This window comes from Malaclemys terrapin, chromosome 1, assembly GCF_027887155.1.
Source record: "Malaclemys terrapin pileata isolate rMalTer1 chromosome 1, rMalTer1.hap1, whole genome shotgun sequence".
Taxonomy (NCBI): domain Eukaryota; kingdom Metazoa; phylum Chordata; order Testudines; family Emydidae; genus Malaclemys; species Malaclemys terrapin.
In genome coordinates, this window is record NC_071505.1 from 28,011,894 (window position 1) to 28,032,668 (window position 20,775).

General features: G+C 40.8%; 1 protein-coding gene across 1 annotated transcript in view; it reads right to left on the minus strand.

The window, feature by feature from the left end:
• COG5 (component of oligomeric golgi complex 5) overlaps positions 1–20,775 on the minus strand; it is a 329,906-nt gene that overhangs the window by 16,865 nt on the left and 292,266 nt on the right. Inside the window, exons 18-21 of the mRNA XM_054018595.1 lie at positions 20,342–20,579; positions 8,325–8,401; positions 7,654–7,780; positions 6,741–6,820 (exon numbers count right to left, since the gene is read on the minus strand). Coding sequence (XP_053874570.1) covers positions 6,741–6,820; positions 7,654–7,780; positions 8,325–8,401; positions 20,342–20,579 — 522 coding nt within the window. The remainder of the gene's footprint in view (positions 1–6,740; positions 6,821–7,653; positions 7,781–8,324; positions 8,402–20,341; positions 20,580–20,775) is intronic.

A 20,775-nucleotide genomic window follows, 5' to 3' on the forward strand; every position in this document is an offset into this window, starting at 1 on the left:
AGGGCAATAAAATATTCTCCGTCTTATTCTCTATCCCCTTTTTAATGATTCCTAACATCCTGTTTGCTTTTTTGACCGCCGGTGCACACTGAGTGGACATCTTCAGAGAACTATCCACGATGACTCCAAGATCTTTTTCCTGACTAGTTGTAGCTAAATTAGCCCCCAGCATATTGTAGGTTAGCTGAAGATGCATACAGTTAAAAAAAAACAGGACTGTTCATCATTTGGGATGCAGCAATTTTTAACTTAGGAACTAAACTTGGGGTGGCAGCTTCATTCCTCCTCGAAGGAAATTATGTAATTATAACTGTAGCATCTTGGCACAATGACATACAGCGATGGGTCCCTCAGCAATATTGATAATGATGGTAAGGTGCATGGCACACAGTGAACTCAGTCATTGAAGAACACTGTCAGATTTCACTCTTAACTTGCTGAGAGCACAAAATTGTGTCACTTCTTACAAAATGTTTAACTTATGCTGCCGAAAGAGAGGTTCCTTCCTGTCTAAATCTCTAGTTTTATTTACAGTATTATGAGACAGGTTACATCATCACATTATATAACTTACACCAGTCCTAACTTACAAAAACTAGTTTAGACAATGTGGCATAAAAAAGTTAAATAGTGATGCATCATTTTACCATGACAATTCTGTACCAGGAAGAGTAGATCAATTTATTCCTACCGAGCACATTGTAAAGATACTTGTAAATAAGGAGCAGTCAAAGAATTAGATCCTTTATGGGCTAAATGAATATCATGTAGCAGGCAGTACTGAAACAGAAACAGGATCATATTCATATAGAAATATGTCACTTGTGTATATTCCAAATGTTTAAGAAAAAGGAAGAAACCCTGTTTATATAATCTACAGAACCTGGTCTCTAAGGGATTAGACCCAATATTGCCCTATACTCAGCATCTTCAAATCTAATAAAGGACATAAAATCTGTTCATTAAGTCTTTTTCCATTTCAAAAGATCAGACGTGATACACATTACAGATCTCATTTGTAACAGCAGGCTACAGAAAGAGGGTTGGTGGGATGCTCTGCATATATTAATGTTTCATGAAAAATGCCATCAGATGTAAAAAAAAATCTAAGTTTAAGATGCCCTCCCACATAAAGAAGAAGAGAAGAGGATTTTAAAGCACCTATTAAATTACTTCACTTGCTTGCTCAAAAAGCAGCTTTCTTGGAATTCAGGACAAGCTGATTATATAAGACTAGATCTTTTTTTTATAAAACATTCTTTCAAAACATGAAGATTTATATCTAAATTAAAATAAATTAACAAAACTACGATCTGGATACTGTCCCTTAAAGGAATTTCAGTATATATCAATAAAATGGATTAATTAATTAATTTGTTAATGTTTATATACTTTGAATACTAAGGCCTCAATCCTGCCATCTGATTCACTCAGACAAACCCTTATTCAGACTGTAAGCTCCCTGGTGCAGAGACTATCTGTTTGTTCTGTGTTTGTGCAGTGCCTAGCACAATGGACTCATGCTCAATGACTGGGGTTCCTAAATACTCTAGTAATACAAATACTACTACTAATAATGTACATGGCCCCATAAAGGCACACGGATCACCATGAAAGATCAGATTACAGGATCAGGGCCATGAATTGCTTTACAAATAAGTATTATTGTTATTATTTTAAGAGCGAGTGCTATGTAAACTATAAGGCAAAGAGGAGATACCTATGGAAAATAGACTATTATGCCATAAAAATACACCAGTATGGCTCTAACTGTTTAATCAAAATATTACAAAAGCTATTATATGTAAACACAAAATAGTAGGAATAGGACTATATTTTATTAAAGCTTGCAAAATAAGTAGCTCAAATAATTGTGCTATAGTTCTGCCAACCAAAAACTAACTTATATCAAAGTATTTTTATGAACAAGCTTGTGTTGGTTGGGTGCTTTGCTTTTGTTTTTTTATACCATACACTTATCGGCAAATCAGGGCCAGTCGGTCTGCAATCTGATTGGCTGGTGCTAGGTTTGTCTGACTTAGCTGGAAATTTAAACAGTCCGTGCATGAAGAGGAAAACCAGTGTCTGTAACACAATACAACCTTGTGGACTGGTCACACTTTTGCACTTAATACCAGGGTGGACTAAATTAAGTTGTAACTCAGTTTCATGAATAATCTAATACTGAGGTTCACAAACTGATCTTTGCCACTGCTAATAGGAAGGGGGTCATTCTTGAGACAATTTCTCTATTAAGATATAGTCCACACTATGAAAATGTTTCAGAACTCTTGGTTCAATATCCTGGGCCACCTTTTGATCTCTATTACACCTGGTGTGACTACATTGGGTTCAGTGGAGTTAATAGGTTTACACAGTGTAAGTGGAATCAGAATTTGACCCATGACTGCAGCAGTTCAGAGCCTATAAAAGGCTCAATTTAACTTCCATTAAAGTCAATGGAAGGTCTACAGGAGCTGGATCTGACTTGATACTTTATTAAGTAATAAGAAACCTTGCTGAAAAGGGAGGGGTTTGATTTTTAAACTATAATAAAAGTATGTGGATCAACTAGTTTACAAAATACAATTTTAATGCCAATAACTCAGTCCCCAGGTATTACCCCAGGACCTAGGAAGACAAACAAGAAGGAATACAAAAATAGTTCATTAATAGCTATCAGCTGGCCATACTCACACTGTGCAGGGTTTAAAGTATTTAGTCACTCCATAGTGAACAGAAGGAACTAAGGATTTGATAACAAGCTGTGAAGAACCTGATAACCCTACTACAGTAATATTTAAAAAGCAGCTCTCGAGCAGCTGCAGTCATTACAAACTGAAATGGCAGTCAATGTACCATTTGTAAAGATGCACCAGAATTAATTTCCCACAAGTAATATTATACAATAAATTCTACATTACAAAGTAAAGGGACTACGAATTCTTCTAAAAACCATTACCCAGTGATAATCTGCAACAGTAATACATGCCCTTGGGATTACAAAATTCAAGTGTTTCAATTCTTCTTAGGCCTAGTCTATGATATGAAATTTAACCATGGCTTAACATGGTTTCAACAATCCCGTTAGCTGAACCAGGCCTGAAGGGGTTTAGCTGTAAATGCAGACAAGGAAAAACTATTATCAGCATAAAGTTAGCTAGCACAATTACTGAAATACTGTTCAGATACAGTTAAATGTCATCACATAGTTCAGATTTTAGCAGGGCTTCTACAATACTTATAGCTGGAACAAAATGCAATAGCAAGCCTGGCCACAGGCTTCCGTAGCCAGGGTCAACTGCCTTGTGTTCTTTCTGTTGGTTGCAAAGAAAGGGGCAGACTAATTTTAAGCGGGTTCTGTTGACTTTGAAAGCCCTTAATGGAGAGGCACCTCCTCCAAAAGCCTTGCCCTGGCTGGTGACAGTATAATAATACCATCTCCCCTGTAGGGCCTCACCATCACTCTATGGATCAGCAGGGAATCATGCTTTTGGCTGGTACTTTTGGTATGTAGCGTGCTCATCCTGGGCACCTATCTTCCCCATTTAAAAAAACACCAGCTTTTTGTCAGAGTAGTTTTTGTCTTGATTGCTCTTCCCCTGATGCTTTTATGATGATACACTGACTTGTTTATATTTTGCTCTGTTTTTATAATGTTTAACTGCATTATCGCGGACCCCCAGGGGTCTACAAATCCCAATTTGAGAAACACTGCCCTAGACGCTTTTGAAAATCTCATCTATACATAAAATCCCAGCCCCAATTAGGTCAATTGTCATTGACTTAAATGGATCCGAGATTTCACCCTAAGTGATCATCACCCCATAATGCTTCAGCAGTGGCGGGAGTGCTGTAGAACTACAACCTACCCTCAAGATTTCATGATTTTAGATAAAAGAAAACCTAATTTTTTTTTTAGCCAAACTGCATTATTACATTCATATCAGCCAATGTGTGACTTCAAAAGACTCCTCTATTTAAGACGTGAAGAGACATATTTTGCATATTTATTTTAGATGTTGAATACAAACATATAAGGCGGCCATACTGGGTCAGACCAATGGTCCATCTAGCCCAGTACCTGTCTTCTGATAATGCCGATGCCAGGTGCCCCAGAGGGAATGAACAGAACAGGCAATCATCAAGTGATCCATTCCCTGTGGTCCACGCCCAGCTTCTGGCAATCAGAGGCTGCTAGGGACACCCAGAGCATGGGGTTGCTTCCCTGCCCTTCTTGGCCAATAGCCATTGATGGACCTACCCTCCAACAACTTACTAGTTCTTTTTTGAACCCTGTCATAGTTCCCTGGCAACAAGTTCCACAGGTTGACTATGCGTTGTGTGAAGCAGTACTTCCTTTTGTTGGCTTTAAACCTGCTGCATATTAATTGAATTTGGTGACTCCTGGTTCTTGTGTTATATGAAGGAGTAAATAACATTTCCTTTTTCACTTTCTCCACACCATTCATGACTTCATAGACCTCTATCATATCCCTCCTTAGTTGTCTTTTTTCCAAGCTGAAAAGTCCCAGTCTTTTTAATTCATACAGAAGGTGTTCCATACTCTTAATCACATTTGTTGTCCTTCTCTGTACCCTTTCCAATTCTAATAAGTCTTTTTTGAGACAGGGCGACCAGAACTGCATGCAGTATTCAAGGTTTGGGTGTACCAAGGATTTATATAATGGCATTATGATATTTTCAGTCTTATTATCTATCCCTTTCCTAATGGTTCCTAATATTCTGTTAGCATTCTGACTGCCGTTGCACACTGAGAGGAACGATGCAGATAGAGTCACTTAGCATTTACATATTCTAAATGCAATCAAATATAATAAGGTGTAACATAGAAGAAAAGGAGAACAGTTTAATAGTTGTACACTAGTTTCCAAATTCTAATTCCAATTTTACGTGAGCCACCACATGACAATAACTCACAGATGCTTATGAAATAAATCTATACTAAAATACATCAACCAGCCATTCTCTTAAGTACCCTGTATCTGTTCTGTATGCTATCATTAGCTTAATGAAGTATAAATATTTACAGCAGACTTCTATTGACTATATATTTTAATTTCTGTTTAAAAAGGATAGGTAGATAAGTATTTCTTTTCAACACAAATATTGCTGGCTGAAATTTAAATGCCAGCCATTATAATTTCAGCAGAGGATTGGAATGTCCACGCACAAAAGTACACAGTCACAATGTTGCTTCCTAATCACATTGGGCTAGATTGTGAGCAGCCCTGCAAGAGGATTCCCTGCAGGGGCTAGGCACCTTAGTGCAGAGGTGGGAGCATTGTCCTGGCTAGCACCAATAGCAGTAAGAGACTCCCAAAAGGGGGCAAGGACAGGCAAGGCTACAGCCCCAGTACCCCTTCACGTGAATCAGTGGAGGTGGCGTAGCACAAAGAGCCAGCTCAACTGACATGCTCCTCCATCATGCATCCCTTGAAGCCCCAGGAGGGATTCTAGCTGCATTTGAAGTCCTGCAGGGCCGTGAAATGCAGCACTTCCCATCCCATCCTCCACTGAGCACAGGCTGCAGTGCCACTGTCAGGCCTTTGTAAGCATGTCATATGCAACGTAAACAAATCAAATGTTAACCTTTGCCCCTGAGTAGCATTTTATAATGAATCCAGTGTTCCAAAAGGACCCAAGGCTCAGATACTATGAAGTCACATGGTCAATTGTTTGCATGGTCTTGTCAAGAAAGAGTTATTTCCCAGTACTATTAGAGTTCTGAAAACACCTGCTACAAGGGACTCATCACTTGAAAGGTCCCATTGTGTCTGAATGTGTTTCAACTACCATTGCTGCACATAACTTTTAAGATTATTGGAACCGAAAAAGATCGGAGACTGAAAAGTACTCTTCTCTGTCTTTCCAATTTATTTTCTTTATGCACTTTTTGGACAGCATTTTGTACAGAATCAGTTTCACTGCTTCCCCATATAGTCAATTATATAGTCTATAATAATAGGTGAAAACAAGTCAGGGAGAGGACACAGGACTTATGACTTGTAGATTTTGTTAGCATGTTGGATAATTGATCCAGTGATGATCAATAGGTAGAAGCAAGTTTATAGAATAATCAGAAATATGTAGCTCCTTAGCTATGCACCGTTGTTGAATTTCTCTATTACATTTCTTAAAGGTCAACTGCAGGTTTTGAAAAAAACTGCAAAACTCTTTTCTAAGATTCTAAATCAGGAAAAAGTCCATAACTATTATGGGAAGATGTCATTAGTGCACTATATTAACAAAATCTGAGACAGTTACTACCTCCTATAGATCCTGAGCTGATGATTTCTCTGGCAGAATGAATGATACCACAACTATCATAAACAAAAGTTTTCCATTTTGAACACCTGTTTTAATTCCCTTTGTTTATGGCTGTGATGTCACTCGCTTCTAGCATCGGAAGCAGGAAGGCTGGAACCTAGATTTCTCAAGATATTAAGGAGGTAATTTTGTGAAAATATAGTGATTATTACATTCCTAAACCACTTTGTGTGCATTTTCCCTCTTTTAAAATTTAACTAAGGAGTATTTTGGGGTGGGTTTTTTTGGGGAAACTCTTTGCAGCTCACCTCTAAAGATGGGCAGAACGTGACACTCTTTGGAACAAATCCCCTACAGCTCACATCTTACTTCACAAGAGCAATCCTGGTTTTTCAGCTAAAATACTACTTCAGGTTAATACATCCAAACAGGAGAATAATTGTTTTTACCTTATGAGAATGAGTCTGTCCTTTTCAGATGGATGGTCATCAAGCCATTGGGAATAACGGGCAATGGACCATTCTGCTCTCTGATACACAGAAATATTGGCAAACCCATTAAACACTGGTATATAAAAGATATTTGCTATAATGTCAAAGAAATATGCACAATTGTCAGACACAAAGGCAAACTAAATTAAAGACAAGAGAAGCTGGTTCATCACTATCACAACTGCTAATCAGCAATAAAAATAAACAGTCTCTCATCCAGGGCCGGCGCAACCCATTAGGCGACCTAGGCCGTCGCCTAGGGCACTACAATTTGGGGAGCGGTGACTGCAGTGGTATTTCGGCAGTGGGACCTTCCGCCGCCTCTGTGGGGGGCGGCATTTTGGGGCGGGACCTTCCGCCGCCTAGGGCGGCAGAAAGACTGGTGGCGCTCCTACTCTCATCTAAGAAACCTTAGATGACACAAAGATGTAGATTCACTTAGAATTCTTACAGGGAATTTTTCCTCCATCTCCACTGAACGACAGATTTGAAGAATTTAACAACATAAAAGAAAACAACAAAACTCTTTTCATGGCCATATTTTAAGTTATGAATTGCTAGCTCTAAAATGAACACCAGGAAAACTCCTACATTTATCTGGAGAATAAAAAAAAAATTGTGAACCCAATTCAGTATAGCTTATCTGCAGGATGATTGGTTTTTTGTTTTTGTTTTTGACTTCTACAAACTAACCAAAATATAAAACCAGTGACCTGAGCATCCTCGCCACAAACTAATAATAACAGAACCAATAAACTGTATCCTGAATGTGGGTTCAAACAAAAGCTAATTAGAGCAGATGCACTGATGTATAGCAGAGTTAATCTATTAATGGAATATTTCAAAAAGGAAGATGGCTTGACCTGATTACCTGGAATGGTGATTTTAATTCAGGTGGTGATCTTGTAAATAAGAACTGAAGAATAATGCTGAATGGAATAATATCTCCCACAGCTGGACTATTGGCAATATGCTCACTAGTCTGGAACAGCAGTGGTCTGGAAAAAGCACAAGTTACACAATATAATCATGAAAAGAAAGGAAAAAGATACATCTTAGAATATTATTATTTATAGCGTGCCAATACTGTGCTAGGCCTTTTAGAGAGAGAATTATTTCTGCCTATGCATCTCATTTGTTTTTTGCCGCTTTGCATCATTGCTTTGTAATGCAGAATTTGGCAGGTGATCATTTGTACAAGAAGCGTATTATTTTAATTAAACAATCTCCCAACATTGCAATGCAAGTTCTATCTTTCTATGAAAACCCTCGGTCTGACTACACAGTTCATTATCATAAGAACTAACATCAAATACAATGCAAGAAGGTACAATTTAGCTGACATTAGCATGACAAAATTCACCAAATTGTAGTTACAGTATGAATAAAAATTAAAAGGAAAAACACTAATTTGTTGCTAATTTGCGTGTGAAGTTGCCAGAAGGTTTTTAATTAGAATCACAAGCAACAATAAGTAGGAAATTAATTTAATATTATTTGGCCACATTACCAATTGCTAGAGATCCTCTGATTGTAACTTACCTGAATGACCTCAACAGCCTATAAGACTTTCCTAGATCAGACACTCGCCTGCAGAGTGGGGCCACTGCTAACTCCATCTGAAGAATAAAAAGACTTTTACTTAAATCAAAATGTCCCCAAATGCAAAGCTCTGCATCTAATTGGTTTGTCTATAAACAATAAGTAGTGGTCGTGGGACGGGTCATCAGCATATCAATAATTGCCATGTTTGGCGTCAGGAAGAAATTTTCTCCACACGGCAGATTGACTGGGCCAGGGCTTTTTTGATCTCTTATTTGCAACACCACAACCATCATGCAGCAGGCAGTGGTTATGTTGGCTACAGACTTTCTGGTTCATGGAGCAATTATGTGAGAGATACAATGAACTTTCCCAATGAGTTTGGTGTGTTGTTTATCTCAATACGTTTCATCTTTACTGGTGGAGTAAAGTTCTCCCCGTATCCCACAATCTGGGCTAAGATTGGAAACAAAGGGGATAGTAGACAGACATTGGTGATCCTATTGATGGGGCCTTATTACTGGAAACAGATCTAGGGCTCCCTGACAAAAGTGGCTGATTCTCCTTCTGGTGAAAGGGCTTGTTAAGGGATTTATGATTGAAAACACACATCCCCACAAAAGACTTGGGCACAAGCCTACATGAATTAGAAGACGACTGCTGGGACCTATTGTCACTAACACACATTAAAGTGTGGTCATAGTCAAAAGAATGTCTCTGTAAAAGTGATAACTTCTTAACAATCTGCTCTGAGTGATCTCTGCTGCCTTCAGTAACAAAAATAAGGTAATTTTGTTTAAACACTTAGCACTGTGAAACTCTTACTGCCTTTGGAGAGTGAGCTAGTCTCTGTTCTGGTGTGTACATTGTTCACAGAGTACAGAGAACTGAGTTTCAGCTGCAGAATCTTGATTAATGGTGAGGATGTATAAGCCAAAAAGAACAAATTAACTTTCAGATTTTAGAGTTTAATAAAACAGAAGTTGAAAACACAATGTTTCTACACCTCTACCTCAATATAACGCTGTGCTTGGGAGCCAAAAAATCTTACCGTGTTATAGGTGAAACCGCGTTATATCGAACTTGCTTTGATCTGCCAGAGTGCACAGCCCCGTCCCCCTGAGCACTGCTTTACCGCGTTATATCTGAATTCGTGTTATATCGGGTCGCGTTATATCGAGGTAGAGGTGTATTAGTAAACTGAGAAAACATTGTATGGAGTCACTGAAATACAAATATGGAACCCCCACAATACCAATAAGTTGCAGCCAGAGCGCTTTTATCCAAACATGATGAATTTTCATTTTTGCCATTCGAGAAGGTGGAACTCAACAATAGTGGGATGGCAACTTAATTCTGTCTAAGTAAATTTTTAAATCACTAACTTAAAAGACTATTCAGATATCACACACTTGTATTTGACTTTCATTGGCTGATTCTTTCTATTTCCATGTAACATACAATTAAATTAAGGTTCAAAGGGGCAAAGCTAAAACTGAGTAGCCAGAGCAGGATAGTGCAAACAACCAGACACTATTTAAAGAACGGTTTCAGAGTAGCAGCCGTGTTAGTCTGTATCCGCAAAAAGAAGAACAGGAGTACTTGTGGCACCTTAGAGACTAACAAATTTATTAGAGCATAAGCTTTCGTGGACTACAGCCCACTTCTTCGGATGCATAGCTTATGCTCTAATAAATTTGTTAGTCTCTAAGGTGCCACAAGTACTCCTGTTCTTCTTTTTATTTAAAGAACATTACTGAACTAGCTTCACTGGTGGCAAGACATTTATAACAAGGCCTTTAATATTCTTGTTATTTCCAATCATGTACTGATATCTGAAACAGAACCATCAGATCATATGCTGACAAACAGATTTCATAAAGAACATTTAATTGTACATGCGGGATTCTTGGTTACTGTGAGCATGAGAGAACAAAGTAGGCATGGTAAACTGTGCTTATACTTTCAGACAGGTTCATTTCTCCATAGTGAAAATGATAAAAGAAAGCATGGCAGTTTTGATAGAATAAAGTAGTAATAACAGGGGGATTTTCAAAGGTCCAAATGACAGACATCTAACTCTCACTGAAAGTTAACAGGGTTAAGGGTGAGATTTCCCCAGCACATCTTTCCAGTTCCTGGGACTGGCTGGTGGTAGGAGAAAGCATCTGCCTTTCAATGAGAGAGCACCCTTAGGTGCTTTAGACAATTCCACCCTAGGCACCTAACTGCTGTTTGGACCTTTGAAAATCAAGATATATGGAGCAAACTGCTCCTTATGACAAGGAAGGGAACCAAACAAAGGTGACCTCATATTCCGCCTTTTCCTAACACATTTTCCCCCCAAAGTGGATTATAATGTGGAAAGATTTTAGTTGTACTTTTGTTTCCTACAGCAAAGCCAAACACTTACATTCATTAAAACAAATTTCAATTCTCTATATTATATAAGCTTTAGGAATGTCCCTAAATTCATATTTTTTGGTCTTAAGTATTTGAAAGAACATACTTTACTTTAGAATACTCTGTCCCTTAAATGTCAACCTTTATTCATTCTACTATTCATAATAATTCATTCTAATTATTACTATTGCCAGAACTAGACAAACTTAAAAGGCAGCAGATGGCTGCATCGTGAAACACTAGTTGCCAAAGAAATATTTCTTTGTAAGCTTGGAAGTCTACAGTAGACTCTAGAATTGAGTCATGCAAAGTGGGAATAGAGTGAAACTAATTTGGTAAAAATACACATAAACAACAAACTCAGATTCTCTAGATCTCCAGCACTACAGGGTCTGTACTGTACCTTGATGTATTCAGTTAAATTCAGAGGAGTAAAAGACTGTGCTTTTTAATTTGATTTTTTTATTTGTTAGACTGCATTAGATTCTTCAATGAGGAGTGTGTGAGCATATTTCTGCAATGAGGGGTGTGTCTCCTCATTCTTGTATTCACACTATGTCCAGTTTTTATATTTTAAATAAAGATTGCTGTTGGCCACGATAACAGGTGCTGGAGCAGGGCCTGTGAATAGTCTGGATGGCAGCAACACTCATTTCAGCCACTGAGGAAGGGCTTTTGTCAGAAGAGCTGCCCTTGGTCAATCCCAATACTTTTTTCAGGTGCTGGGATTGGCTGGTAGGAGAAAACATCTTTCTGTTTGTCCTACCAACAGCAGTTGTATCAATCTTCCTTCCTATAGCTGCTTATAGATACACCTTGTTTAGCTATAACAGATATATTATGATTTAAAGTTACTGTTTCCAATGTGCTGAGATGCACAGTTATACTGTATAATGCATTTGCAGGGCTTCGTGTATTTTGGGAGGGTCTGATCTCTTACACAGCAATGTGCTATGGACTTTAAAAACATAAGGATGGGGCACATTTTTGGTTCCTTCTTTTATTTTTTTCCCCAGGTCACAATTTTGGGAGGTCAGATGCCCAGATTAAATTAGCTTCACAGTTGGGGTTAAAATCAATGAGTATAAGCTGGTCTTGCAACCTTGTGAGAGCTGAGAGGTAGAGAAGATAGGCTTTCCCATGCATTAAGCACCAAACAAACATCCCAAGTCCATGGGGTCCACTCTCATGGATCTGCTAGCACAAGCTCTGGGAATTTCCTGGAGCAGAAGCTGGTATAGCTTGCAAGTCTGTTTAGGCCTTGAACAGTCAGGACCCTCAAATATGCGTGTTGAGAGGGATGTGGGATGCCAGTGATGGTACAAGACCTACCATTGCCTCCCAACCCTTTTAATGTTGGCCAAAATCCAGTGCTTTTAAAGTTTTATTTTGTTTTATGTAATTCAATAAACTTACAGATTCCTGGTCAACTTCTATATAAATTTATGTCTGATCTCAGAGACTCCTGCATGCTGTGAACATCTAACCCTTAAAAAGTCTGTTTTATATTACCCTCGCCCTGTGACCCTGTTGCAGCCCATGGCTATAGTTGGTCTATTATTTGTTGCACTATTCACTGGCTAGCTATATTGTAAAAAACGGTGTCACATGATTGTCTTGTCTGAGTGGATTATGTTCAGCAACCTAAAGGTGAAGTTAATACAACGCCCACATATAGCATGCATCTACTGATGAATGTTTTTAAACAATCTTCCATGGTGAAGTTGTTATTCAGTGACTACTGTGGAGTTTGCGAAACCTCTCATTACTAAAAGTTTCTTTTTTCAGCTGGAAAATATTAACATGAAAATATTTCAGCAACTACTTTTCCTCCTGCCTTAAAGAATTCCAAGTTTTCAAACATTACCTAAAAATGCTTTTCTTTAGCACTTGAGCAGCAGAGAATGTTGAAACAAATATTAGTGGCAGAGCAGAGGAAGAGGTTACCTACCTATAATGGAGGTTCTTTGAGATGTGTGGTCCCTATTTGTATTCCAGACGTGGTGCGCATGCCCACCATGCACCAGAGCCAGAAGTTTTTCAGCAGCACTGTCTGTTGACTCGCATGGTCGCCTTACATCACCACATGCTCCATGCGACATGCCCTCAGTTTCCCTCTTACCACTGCATAGAGAGTCCACAGCAGAATGGAAGGTGTGTGGGTATTGGAATACAAATAGGGACCACACCTCTCGAAGAACCTCCAGTTACAGGTAAGTAACTGTCTCTTCTTCCTCAAGTGATGGCCTCTATATGTATTCCAAATGCAGGTGAGTACAGAGCAGTGATCAGCTCTGAGATGGGTGCGAGGATGCAACGGATGCTGCAGGATGGCACATACTATGGTCATGTCTGTGGTTGCTCAGTGGTCGATGATGTAGCGCACTGTGAAGGTGTGGACAGAGCGCCATGTTGCCACATGGCAGATCTTGAGCCAGGGATGTCTGCCAGGGAAGCAGAGGTGGTCGCGTGCACCCATGTGGAGTGTTCCGTGATTCTGCTGGGCAGCGTCACATTGGAGCACGCATAGCATTCTGTAATGCACTTAGAGCTGCAACTGCATATGTGCTGCAAGGAGAGGGACTGTTCTCTCAACTGTTTTGCAATGGCTATGAAGAGGCATGGAGAGGCACAAATCCTATCCATATAGAAGGGTGCCCTCTGGACATCCAGGGAGTGCAGCGTCCTGTCCGCAAGAGTGCCGGGTGGTTTAGGATGCAAGACCAGGAGATGGGTGAACTGGTTGAAATGAAACTCGGAAATGACCTTTGGGAGGAACTTAGGGTGAAGACACAGGGAGACCTTGTCTTTATGGAAAACTGTATACAGGGGGTCAGCCATCATGGCTGCTAATTCACTGACCTGCCAGGCAGAGGTGATGGCCACCAGGAAGAGGACCTTCATGGATAGGTGGGCATGTGGCCCAGTAGATAGAATAGAGGCCTCAACCTTGTATGGAGGGATGGCCTTTAGTATGCCTCTTGTACAACACTACCGCCGTGGCGTACATAAACAGACAGGATAGCACCAGATCCCGATCACTCTGCATGGAGCCCATCCGCCTCTGGAACTGGTGTCTCTGCCACAACATCGTGCCCTATGCGGTATACCTCCCAAGGGTGCAGAACTTCATGGCAGACTCACTCAGCAGGTACCTCAAGGTGGGATGTGGGGACCAGCAGATCCGTCTGGCCTAGTGTCCAGGGCACATCTGGTTGTCGGCCAAACCGAGGAGGGGTATACGGAATGGACCACAGAGAATCCTGCCATGGCTGAGGAGCATGCACTGGTGGGCTATGGTGATCCTCAGTCATCGTGGGAGCCGGCGATGCCGGGAGATCTCGCTTCTGCTTCACCTTGCCCTCTCCCTGAGGGGGTGGCCCTGTGAGGTTATCATGTGACATCTCACCTGCCCAAGCCCGGCTTGGGGAGGAAACACAGTGCATCGCAGCAGTCTGCAACGGGGATCTGTTGCAGTGTTCATGAGATCCCTTGCGGCCACAGGCACCAACTTCTCCTGGCGCCGGTGGGTGCTCGCGCCCCGCTGCCCCAACTCCACCTCTGCCCCACCCCCATTCCAACCTCTTCCCCAAAGTCCCTGCCCCAACTCCACCCCCTCCCAGAACCTATTGGACTCCTTCCCCAAATCCCCACCCCAGCCCCGCCTCTTCCCCCGAGCGTGCCGCGTTCCCGCTCCTCCGCCCTTCTCCCACAGCTTGTTACACCGCAAAACAGCTGTTTCATGGCGGCAAACGCTGGGAGGAGAAGCAGGGACAGCGCGCTCAGGGGAAGAGGTGGAGGCGAGCTGGGGCAGGGGGGCAGCTTGGCTGCCGCCGGTGGGTGCAGAGCACCCACCAATTTTTCCCTGTGGGTGCTCCAGCTCCGGAGCACCCATGGAGCTGGCGCTTATGCTTGTGGCTCTCCTTGTGTGCCTTCTCACATCTTGGCAGTATTGATGGATCCAGGCATGAAGCCGAGGGTGTAGTGCTCACCGCTGGCGAGGGGCAGTGACTGTCGGCACTGATGGCTCGGGATCAGATTCCACATGAGGCCGGCGTGCCTCTGCCATGAGGAACTTGCAGAGCTGCAGAAGTCAAGCGTCACTGGTCCTTGATGAGTAGGACTTGCAGATATCGCAGCGGGCGACAAGGTACATCTTGCCCAGGCAGTAGAGACAACACGTGTGCTCGTCGCTCATGGACAATGAGCAAGGGCATAAGGTGCAGTTCTTGAACCCTGGGATGTGGGGCATAATCCCCCAAAGGGATCGGGGAGGCCCCATACGGGGCTACTATATACACTAACTAATTAATTTATTTACAGAAATAAGAAAATGGAAGCAGGAATAACTATCTACCTACAATGGACTGTCATTCTTGTAGAGGCTACAAGTGCGAAGAGAGGATTCTAACTTCAACCATGTGGTAAGAGGGAGACTAAGGGCACATTGCTCCGCACAGCCTCTTATAACCTCACAAGGAGCATGTGGTGATGTAAGGTGACCATGCAGGTCAACAGACACTGCTGCTGAAAAACTTCCAGCTCCAGCGCATGGTGTGGATGCGCACCACTTTTGGAATACAGATAGGGACTATCACTCAAAGAAGAATTCTAAATTATATGAAAAAAGCTGACCATGAAGGAATGTAGAATTGAATTTTCCCACCACATAACAATTCTAAAACAATAAGTATTTAAAGTAAATTTTTCAGCTGTGAAAACACCTCCAAGATACTGCACACTAAAAATAATTTCCTTCTTCTAGAAAGAGAGAGCATCAAACATTAAGTATACTTTAGTCCAACTAGTTTTTGCCTTTCTGCACTGCAACCCTGATTAAAGGTTAATGGTTCCTTAGCTTCCATCATAAGAGACGAGCAAGGAAGGATTTCTTGCATAAATAAAAATACTTTGCACTCATCTGGCCCCTTTTGATCCGAAGATCTTAAATCTCTTTACAAATGTTAATTAAGCTTCACCAGGCATGTGATATAACTAAATATACTAATAAATAACCATTTTACAGCTAAAGTGGGGCACAGAAAGGTTAAGTGTCTTTCAGTGTACCCATTTCCCACCCCACACAGGCTAACCAGTAGAAAAAAAGTATCTCGGTTGTACTAGTATTTACTAGCACTGACTTTGCAATAATCATTTATTTTATGGAACAGACACCATCTTTTTATTTGATTATTTCACTAAAGAGAGGGGCCATACTGTCCTCCTATTATTCAATTCTCCTTTAGAATAATTGGCTATGAAGATCACAGTGCATCCCCATCATTTCTAATGCCTGTGATAGGGTGCTTGGAGGGCCAGGTGGCCTAGTGATTAGTGCACCTGCCCTCCAATCCCTTGTTTCACTGTCAGAGGGGATGGTAGTGGTGCCTGGTTCCTGCCCCAGGCCAGGAGCATTTGGGCTTCCCCACTGCATCTAGGCCTTTGTCCTTTAGTAGGGCGTGGTAGGGGGACCTGGTCTTTCTCTCTCCACTGGGTCCCAGGTCAATACACTGTAGGAAGTAAACCCAGCAGGTTCCTCCCCATAGACAACCTAAATCTGCCACCCTGCTACTCCCCACTTATGTGCTACTTCAGTTTGGGACTTGGCCCCTATAGTCCAAACAGTGAATAGTTTCACAAAGTCCAAATGAGCAGGGCCTGCAAGACCTGCTGGTTCTCAAAGTGGAAGGTGGCCAGAGAAGACACTGCATAGTGGGTATGGCCCCTAGGCAGTATCTCTCAGGGTCCACTTTCTGTCTGACTTCATGAAGAAGGATTCTTCTCTCCTTCAGCCTGTCCACCATCCCTTTCCGGGGTTTCTGAGCTCCTTTTAACCCACTCCTCCAGGTAGAGCATGCTCATCAGGCCTGTAGGAGCAAGCCTACCTGGACCCAATACTGCCTTTAAAGCCCTTTGGACCCAGCATGTGGTTTCTATATACCCCACCACAGTGCCAAATTAGGATTTACTGGATGCAAGAATAAACTTTACAAAACAAGATGCAACCCCCACAAACTAATAGTTCCCTTGGACTTTCACCTACACTCAATTCCTGAAACTCTAGTTTAAATTACCGAATAACCGGTCATGACTTAAAATTGGTCTTTAATCTTATTAACAGAGTCTCCTTCCACACTGATTTAATACTCAAAACAATCTCTTAAACATTACGAATCTAGTCAAATCCTTTTTATGGGCTGCATAGCGATCTTAAAAATAAATACTGCTCCTTGTCTCCTATCTACGATGAGTATAATTCCATAATATCAATAAACTCCAGCTTCATTTGAACTACTAAATGCACAAAGACTTTCACAAAATTCTAAAGAAACCTTAGCAAAATGGAGTAATATCACTAGATGCATCAAAAGGTTTAAAACTAGCGTTGGTTGAAATTTTTCCATTAGAACATTTTTTTTCCAATCAGAAAATACTGATTCAACCAAATCAAAATGTTCCATGGGACAAGATACAGAATATAGAGAATGTCAGCCGAGTTTACGATGCCTGTAGCAACCCTTGGAGCATTGGACAAGAATTAGAAATACAATGAAACAAACAAAAACTGCACAATAAATAGAAGATTTATAGAACTATAACTACAATGAATCATAAAGGGATCAAGAAAAATTGGTTGCGCCAATAATGGTGGAAAACAATTGTAACCACTATGTTTGGGATGGCTATCTAACTAGTGTGGTCTCTTGTAAATGCTTCACCACGTATACGTACATAGCACTTAACTATGTTATATTATATCCTAAAGGGAAGGAAAATTTTGTCTGACTCCATCAGGTGATCAGTTTATGTTGTGTAGCATGAGGACTGATGGCCCTTGCAATTTTTAGCCTAGTTTGTGTCTGTGCAATTGTTATTTTTATTCTCATTAATGTTTACATTATTCCTTATGAGTTTAGAAACTTTATCTCAGCAGACTATCAATATCTATGCCCAAATATTGAGGTATCCTTGTTCCTTCCAAATAAATTCCAGAATATGTAGTGTTTAAATTTCGTTCTCTGCTTTACTGGCTCTATCAATCATTTAGAGTTGCATGCCATATAAAGGGCAATGTATGAGTCTAAAGCATATTTTTGAATCTAAGAGTGTCTAAGATCCATGGAGGTCACTGTAACCCGAGTGGCCTTGGTTTTGTTACAAAGTAACAAAACTCTTAGTAATGAGCAGGTCAAAAGGTTCTCCAGTGCCCAGCTGATACAACATTGGAAATATAAATGTCAAGAAAATGTCATCTAAGAGGGCTCGACTGACCCCAGAAAAACCACTTCCAATTTAACTAGTTCTAAAAGTGAAAGGAAAGCTTAGCAGCGCATCCAGGGTAGTGAATGATTTTTATTTTTTCAAAAACTCCACCTTAACCAAATACGTTGCTCCAGAAATGAACAGTAGTTAACTTATCAGTAGTCCCATTCTTGGATCTTGTGCAGATGGCTTCTATAAAAGTTCTAAGTCAGCATGAATTGCAGGCAATTCAACCCTCGAATGTTGTCACACTTTTAAATCATAGGAATTCCAATAAGTGGTACAATATAGGACAGTAATCCTGCATCATTGCAAATATTTTTAGGCATTAAGGTGCATCTTGAGTGTTACAGAACATTTCATGTTGATAGTGCTCATATCTGACAGCATGTCACACAATTAGCCAAAGTGCCAGAGAGCATCTATAATACACAATTTTATAACGCAACAATTTTATATGGCATTGTGGGGATTGTATAGAGGTTCTCAGTTCACTGGTGATATATATACTGGAGGACTTGAACTGACTGCTGATAAGTGGTAGGGCTGATCTTCCCCCCCGCTTGCAATGCTAACAGAAGGGAGAGATCCATACTAGAGTATCATTGCACCAAGCATTTTATTTTTACACTAAGTTTTCTATGGCCCAGTATATCAGATCGCCCCTGCCAGGCCTCCTCGCTAGCTGGGCTGGAAGCGCTGCCACCAGAAAAGCTGAACAGCAACTAAGCAGCAGCAGCAGGGGAGGCCCAGCCTACGACCAGCATCCAGCTATTTCTGGTTACAAGAACAACTTAAACAGGGAGAGGAGGTAGGGGGGAGGAAAGAGGAGAGGAAGGGAACACTAGACAGGGAAAGAGGAAGGACTCAGAACCAAGCAATTGTAGGTCTAGTTTAAAATCTTCTCCTGCAGCACAAAAGCACAAAGATCAGAGAACTCATCCCACTGCACATTCAGTAAATACAGATAACACAGTGGGAGACAGCGTGTAAACCCCCTCACACTGAGGTAACAACATACCACTGCCTTTTAGATAATAGGCAACTCTTACTGTAACCTGACTGATAAAAAAAGATGCATTTAGAAAGATAAAGAAAGGGGGTATTTTCATAATAATAATATATATTTATAAAGCACTCTATACTGTAACATCAGATATAAATACTTACTGAATTTAAGAAGTACATCAATATTTATGCAGGAGAAGGAATCAATTGTCCTCCTCGCCCCACATTTTAGGTCATTCTGACCCCTTTCCTGCTCCGACTGAAGTCAGTGGAAAATCTCCCATTAACTTCCTTGCTGAAGGATTGTGATGGTACAAACTAGTCGGTGAATCCAGGTGGTTTATTCAGCGGCATGTGGCTGAGGCATTTACACAGTTTAGCTTGATGAAGGGATGAGCCTTGAAGGCCACAAGACCTGGTCCCACCTGTTCCCTAGTAGTAGCCAATTCCACAATTAAGGGCTCTATATGAAACACTCTGTCACCAGCCTTCTTGGATTTGACCGTCAGCTATGTCAGCCAAGGCACCTGTTGAATGCAGCTGGAGGCAGAGGCTGTCTCTGAGATGTTTGGATCTTAAGCTGCACCTTAGAGCTTTGAAAATAAGGACCAATACCCTGAAACTGACCTAGAATTAGGATAACAAAGTGCTGAATATTTGTGTTATGTTCCCTAACAGGTTCACTTTCACTGTATTGCTATTAAGATGCTTTCATCTGAAAATAGGAAGTAGCTCACTGGAAACTGGAATTATCTACTTGATTGTGCTTAGTTCACCAGTCAAATATACATTAAGGCAAAAAATATGAAACAGAGAAATTGACTATGTCACCAGCAGAAACACAGACAACATTGTCATTCTTTCAGTATTCACAGTAAGATGCAGGCCTTTCACACTCTGTTTATGTTTATTTGTATGCTACAGTACAAACTAGGTCAGTCCATGACCATAATCAGTGCTGGCACTGTGGGACATAAAGCAATTAAGAAAGGAAAACCATCTTACAGGGAGGTGGCGTGGGGGGAGTGGTAGCAAATGATGGATCTAGCACTGAAGAATATTGTTCAGTATTAAACAGTTTCAAAATGCTGATGAATTTCAATGCACCTGTATAGGGTTTTACTGAAATTGCCTTATGATGAGAAGGGCCCTCATTGATTATTTAGAGGATAAATCTCTCAAGATTCAATTTCTCACAGGATGAAAACTTGCAGACCCAATTAAGTTGTATAGATAACAGGCAGCTTCAAAGGGGGGGAAAAGTGCTTATTTACCAAGTATCTACATGTTTCCATTAAAAGAGGGAAACAAACAAAACGGAAGCCAGCCCTGGTTAAATCTACCTGTGCAAAGTCAGCAGCAAGTCGCATTTTCCCACCTTCACCAAGGGGTCTCAGTAGACTGGCATTGCGAATAAAAAGTTCAATTGCTCTCTGAGCAATGGCTTCTGTGTTGTCAAAGACAAAGTCGAAACACTCGAAGTGTCTGAAGTAGTCGCTCATGACTCTTGCTATGAAGCCCTGTAGTTCTTTCATGTACAGAGAACAAGGGACATCTGGTTTTCCTGAGCTGGGTAATGATCTGCCAAAAATGTAAAAAAGATGCTAAATCCATTTTTATAATACAACTAAAAATTATTAAATTTCTTTTTAATTTTCTTCTTATCCCATGTAGTAATTTTCCTTGGTGGCATGAATTACAGCATCCTATTTCTGCTTGGAACAAAGGAGTGTGTAAATCCTCTGGGACTGCAGTCTAAAAGATCTCTCGATCTACC